We start from the raw sequence: 6,513 nt of genomic DNA, 5'->3' as shown, positions 1-6,513 counted from the left end.
GTTTCTTCACAAAGTTATATTTAATTATAAGTTTCATTAAAAGTATATTCGTACAATTGAAGAATTTTTTGTACTAGGTATGTGTATTCATCACGCATTTTGTTTTACCAAGTAAGTTTTTCTGATAATTTTAATTTTAGCCCTTATATCGTGGCTAGTGATTCAAAAAATTATTTTAAAAAAGTCTTGGCTCGAGACCATATAATGAAAAGAAAACGTTATTAAAAGAGAAAGACCAATGCCTAAATTAAATATAAATACGTCGTCAAAAAATTTCGACATTTTGACGATAAAATTTATGACGAATGACGATTCTTTCGTAAAATTGAAGCAATTTCGAAATCAAAGCGGAATAGAATTTAACATTGGTAGGCAATATAAAATAAATATTGAAAATTATAACGAGATAATTACGATTAATAGATATATCTAAATTAATAGACGTTATATGTTTTTTCTCAAAGCGAGAATTGGCATTTAGAGGGCGTAGGAATTTATTGAATCTAATAACAGAGGTAATTATATTGAACTTTCCTATTTATTAAGTAAGTCGGATAATCTATTAAAAATATATTTAAAGAAGTATACGGTTTTTACTGGCTTATTGAACAACGAATACGAACGGGCCCTGACGCGCAATTAATTAATTGCCCCTGTAAGTCGGCTTCTTACAGAAATACAGCTTCCCTATTATCAAATGTCACGGCACGCCACTGAAGCATAGAAATCACAATACAAAAGCGAGGAAGCAATAAATTAGTGATTAAAATTTTATTATAAATTAATTTATCTTTTAATAAAAATAAATTTGACATTATTCACTGAAAACTATGACGTTATGCAATTCGAGACTAGCCAACGAGTGTAGAAATCGATGGGCGTAAACTACTGTCGGGCCATTTGAACCCGGCCTCAAAAATATTCGTTACAAATTGCACCTCTAATGCATTTTTAGTCCATAATGTCTTCAGTGTAAAGTCAGATACATATATTGAAAAAGTAATACAGCGAATACTGCAGCATATTAAAACAACACAGATTTTTCTCTATAGCGAGGTTGCGGCCGAAGTTTTCAACGCGAAAACGTGAACGTCGGACGTTCGCGTTGAAAACTTTGGCCGCAACCTCGCTAATACTTTAGAATGCTAATCTTCAACCCGACGGCCGGGTGGCAGAATGGTTAAGATGCTGCCTACCGCTATAGGAGCCCAGGATGAACCGGAAAACTTCAGGAAATTTGGTCCGTCCCTCACCACTAGCCAACTCATTGTAAGCATGACTGAAGCCATAGTGGGCTTCTCTTAAAGAGCTCAGTGCCCGCAAGGCGAAGAATTTTTTTAACAATCTAAAAGGGTCGTCTAAAGAACCGCTAGGCAACTTTTCTTTTTGCAGAACATAAATTTAACGAATTTTTCCTTTCCATCCTGTGGGTGCTAAGAAAGCTCTTTTTCAGGCCTGCAACAGGACGAGCAGAGAACTGTTGGTAACACATTGACGTCATTACAATACAGACAATAAATATTACTGAAATAGACTTTATAGCGATCTCTCTGAAGTTTAGTTGACTATTACCTTTTTTTTTCTTCTTCTTCTTCATCGCAGATGTTTAGAAATAATTAGTACCGTAGCAACCGAATTACAGGCTGAAAACGGAATTACCATGCATAGTATATTTATTATTAAGTAGAATTTTATATGGCCAACATAATTAACCTAATTATATAGGTTACGTGATTACGTAACTATCAGCTACTTCGTTCAACAACACAAAGCACTCTTTACCGTAAAGTGCCCGGTATCTAAGATCACTGAGACTATAGCAATTTATTCTGTTATAGACACTCCCTTAAGTAAGTTCACTTTTATATTGTAAAAAGTTTAATTGGTTATTTGATAGCAACAATATAAAAATGCAGCAAAAATATGCTGGAAATTAAAAACATTATTACAGGTCTGTAACTAGATATTTTGCATCATAAACATTGTAATGCCCCAAACTCTGTATAATGTAATCACTTGTACTGTATTATATTGTACTTACAATGCATTGTAAGTTATGGTAATAGTACAATACATTATATTGGAGGACAAATTTAATTTTTGAAATATATAGAGATATGCAAAGATGGAATTTTACATACAAACTAAATGTTGATTTTTTAAAAAAAGAAATATGTTTTTTATATATAATAGTTAAAACATTGAAATCTAATGTGTGTGTTTTCCATAGTCAATGTTTAATTAATGTGCTGATTATTGTAAAATTTAGAGAGAAAAAATACTTTGTGATTAAGCATTATAAAAGCATTGCTTATTTGCTATACAAGATGCAGTAGTGATTTATGCTGGTAACAAGTTGATCAGTGCAGTCCATTCTTCAAGAAAAGCTGTTTTTAGTTCTAGGATGGTTTCTTTAAATCAGAAATCATCACAGTGGTCCAAGGGGAAGTCTCAATTTTTCTATTACATGCAAACTCAGCCTACAACTTGTAGGATACAAGTTGGTCAGATGATGAATAATGAGGATCAATGATAAAACTTTAATGGTACTCACTATGGAGTCTATTGATAAGTTGTCTTGTACCACAGTAAATCATAAAACATTGCATCTTGTATACACTCAAAATCCAGAGAAAGATGGTATACATCTTATGAAATTCAGAACAATTAAGTATTAGCTGATGTGATCATCCCTAAAAATCTCAACTGATAAACAAGATCATTCAGATAATGGAATATTTATATCCTATATTTTAGCACATTTGATCTGAACTCTTTATAACAAAAATATTGACATGTCTAAACTTTGTCAGAGAAAATATTAGGATGTTTTCCAGGCTAATTTAGTCTAGCATCAGCACTCAAACTTATGTTCTATATTGTTAATTATATCTAACAGTCAAGTAGTTCAATTTTGATATAAACATTTGAATTTTAAAACATATTAAAATGTACTAATTTAGTATATACACATTTAATTTTATAAAGAAATATTAAATACAATACAAAAACTCCAAATATCAGAGTAGAGTTAACCTTAAGCCTGGCTAATTTACTGCAAGAAAAATCTAAATTATCTGGTAATCAAGAACTAATGTAGGTCTTGTACATCGTGACTTAGAAAAATGTAACTGCTCCATAAATCTGTGTATAATTTCAATTCCAAACATGAAGTGTTTAGTTTTATATTCTATTTTATGAGCTGTATAAAGATTCTGCTCGGAGTGCTGCTGGGCTAAATTAGCCTAAGAACATTTCTAAAACAATTTTTTTCAGTTACTTTCAAGGTATGTAAATATTTTATGCATTAGTACACTATCGAATTTGAGTTTTGTAAATAACTAAGGCATTTGTCCCCTTAACAAGCAACACACATTCAAAACCAACCAACAATAATAATGTTTGGTAACATCTATTCAAACGGACATATACCTAAGATAAAATAATTTAAGGTAACAAGCTTAACTTCATAACACGTCACATTCGGCACATTCAATATGAACGAGTTTAGTTTCTATTTGCAGTCGGGTTTCCTTTCCTTCGGCAAACGAGTAGTTCGTACACAATATTAACATCCGAAATACTCATTTATTAAAAGACGAACACGATACCAATTACTTTATATTAAAGCTTGACTTCATTGTAATTTCACTGTTATAAAATTTATGAATACAATAGAAAAAAAAATGAATATTAACATTTGATATATATTTATTGCTAATTTTCACTTACATTTTCACTAGATTTTTTGACAATGTCAAGAGGAATGTTTTATTTTTTTTTTTTAAACTCATTTCAGTCTTACATAATAACAATATATTTTTCACAAATACAACAGCAATATCTCTCGAGATCTTGATTACGACCAACAAAAATTTTCTAAAATTTAATTTTCCAGATATTTAGAGGAAAATCCTTTGGGTTAATAACATTCTTTCCTGCATTCTGACTTCTGGAATTATGATGATTTTAACTTTTACATTTTCCCAATTATTGCATAATTAGGTCTAATTCTTTAATTCCCTTTTTTTTTTTTTTTTTTTTTTCTTTGCAATGTCACCAATAAATATATATTAAAAAAAACTTAATCTTCAAGATTACGGAATGCTACTCCAATAGCTTCTTGTAGAGCTTCGAAATCCTGTTTTATTTTCACTTCTCCGTCCTTGACGGGATCGGCAAATTTCATACTGCTCAGCTGATGCATTATATCGCCCATAGCTTCGCGAATCATTGCCCAAGTGATTCTTTTCTCGTTCTGAGAAGTCGATTCTACCGCATGACAAGCCTGATCGTAGAAAGTCATCATATTTCTCAACATTCCGACCGTTTTGTAAAACGGACAAAATCTGTCGTAAGCACTATATCCATTTTGCTGCAAGAAATCTTCTTTGATGTATCTTGCCACTTCCAATTTAATTTTGTCGACTTCAGCTAACGAAGCTTTACCTACCAATTGCACAATTTCTGACAGATCTTCCTCCTCTTGCAAAATCTGTTGGCATTTGGTTCGAAGAGCAATAAATTCAGGAAAGTTTTTCTCGTAAAAATCGTTAAGTGCAGCAGTATATTTACTGTAAGAAATCAACCAGTTTATAGAAGGAAAGTGTTTACGCTGGGCCAACTTCTTATCCAATCCCCAGAATACCTGGACGATCCCGAGCGTGGCGGACGTGACGGGATCTGAAAAGTCGCCTCCCGGCGGCGACACGGCCCCGACGATGGTGACGCTTCCCTCTCTTTCCGGATTTCCCAAGCACTTCACCCGCCCGGCCCTCTCGTAGAAAGAAGCTAGACGGGCACCCAGATAGGCGGGATATCCCGAATCTGCAGGCATCTCTGCCAGACGTCCAGAGATCTCTCTCAAGGCCTCTGCCCACCTGGAAGTCGAATCTGCCATCATGGAGACGTTGTACCCCATGTCACGGAAGTACTCGGACAGCGTGATGCCAGTGTAGATGGACGCCTCTCTGGCGGCCACCGGCATGTTGGACGTGTTGGCAACCAACGCCGTGCGCTTCATAATCGACTCCACACAGCCGTCAATCTCGACGGTCAGCTCCGGAAAGTCCTGCAACACCTCGGACATCTCGTTTCCTCTCTCCCCACACCCGACATAGATGATAACGTCGCTGTTGGAATACTTAGACAGCGACTGGGAGATGACAGTCTTCCCACAACCGAAAGCTCCGGGAATGGCGGTGGTGCCACCCTGCACACAGGGAAAGAGCGAATCCAGGACTCTCTGTCCGGTCAACAGGGGAAAGTTGGCCGCCAGCTTCTCGGTCACGGGTCTCATCTGCCGAACTGGCCAGACCTGCAGCATGGTGTACTGAGACTTCTCTCCGTCAAATTCGGTCTCCAGCACCACGTCCGTCACATCGTAGCTACCCGCCTCAGCGACATATGTCACTTTTCCCTTCGACCTGGGAGGGAGCATTATCTTATGCTTTATCAGCGTATTTTCCTGAACGATTCCGTAAATATCACCACCAGTGATGTGGCTCCCCACTCTCACGTTGGTGGGCATGAAATCCCACTTAGCAACCTTACTGAGGGCGGGGATGTTGATACCCTTTGGAATGTAAATAGATTCGGTCTTCACATTTATGTCTTTGAGAGGTCGCTGGATACCATCAAAGATACTCCCCATAATCCCTGGACCTAGTTCCACAGAAAGAGGCTTACCGGTTCTCAACACGGGATCTCCGACGGTCACACCCGAAGTCTCTTCGTAGACTTGAATAGTCGCCATATCACCTTCCAATCTAATAATTTCTCCGACCAGAGAATCGTGTCCGACTCGAACTAATTCGTACATGGCCGCTCCGGCCATCTTTTCGGCAGTAACCACGGGTCCGGAGACGCCGAACACGTAGCCGAATTTAGATTCCTTCTCCACATCATGAAATCGCTTGAGTTTCCCGTCGGTGGCATCCATCGTTTCGGATCTCGTGACTGACGACCTTCTCTCTCTTACGATATATACGACGGTTCGCCGGCGCGACGACAGGGCGCGCCCCGATCGTCACATTTTTACCCGTTTATTAGTTAATTTGGGAATAAAATGTCGAAATATTTATATTCTTGATTGTTCTAAAACGTAAAGATTTTCCTGAAAATTTTATAAAAATTAACGCGGATTTCTATTTTTCCGAAACGCGCTCTTAAAATGATTTATGCGACGACGAACTCAAAACCGCGCCACCTAGAAAACGGGGTCAATTTTATTGACAACGTAAACATTTTACTGTATTTTTTGCCTTTTCCCATTCGCCGAAAGATCTAAAAATTTCGGCGAGAAAATTCGACTACCGAAATTCGTTCTCTTTATCAAAAATTAGAAAGAAAAATCTACTTTAAGGATTTCGCAATAAGTCAATGATAAATATTATTTTCAAGTTTATTTTTTGACTCTCTGCCCTGTTAGCACCAAGAGGACGTTTTTAATCATACCCAATTAACGAGGTCTGCAACTAGATCCGGATGATGAGAGACCACCCCCGTAAAATT

At 36.6% G+C, this 6,513-nt stretch overlaps 1 protein-coding gene across 1 annotated transcript; it reads right to left on the bottom strand.

Moving 5' to 3' along the window:
* Nucleotides 1-3,693: 3,693 nt before the first annotated feature.
* On the bottom strand, nt 3,694-6,006 carry LOC136986149 (V-type proton ATPase catalytic subunit A-like). The gene has a single exon (XM_067283630.1). It carries the CDS (start codon nt 5,939-5,941, stop codon nt 4,085-4,087), a length of 1,857 nt encoding a protein of 618 aa, XP_067139731.1. The 5' UTR covers nt 5,942-6,006; the 3' UTR covers nt 3,694-4,084.
* Between the last annotated feature and the right edge of the window lie 507 nt (nt 6,007-6,513).

The sequence above is a fragment of the Centruroides vittatus genome, unplaced genomic scaffold (assembly GCF_030686945.1).
Source record: "Centruroides vittatus isolate TY-2023 unplaced genomic scaffold, ASM3068694v2 scaffold_1014, whole genome shotgun sequence".
NCBI classification, from domain to species: domain Eukaryota; kingdom Metazoa; phylum Arthropoda; class Arachnida; order Scorpiones; family Buthidae; genus Centruroides; species Centruroides vittatus.
Note: the sequence above shows the minus strand (reverse complement) of the source record. Positions and strands in the feature narration are given on the sequence as shown.

Bases quoted from the DNA above. Each gene is read 5' to 3' on its own strand.
- LOC136986149 (XM_067283630.1), bottom strand. From the start codon at position 5,941: ATGGATGCCACCGACGGGAAACTCAAGCGATTTCATGATGTGGAGAAG.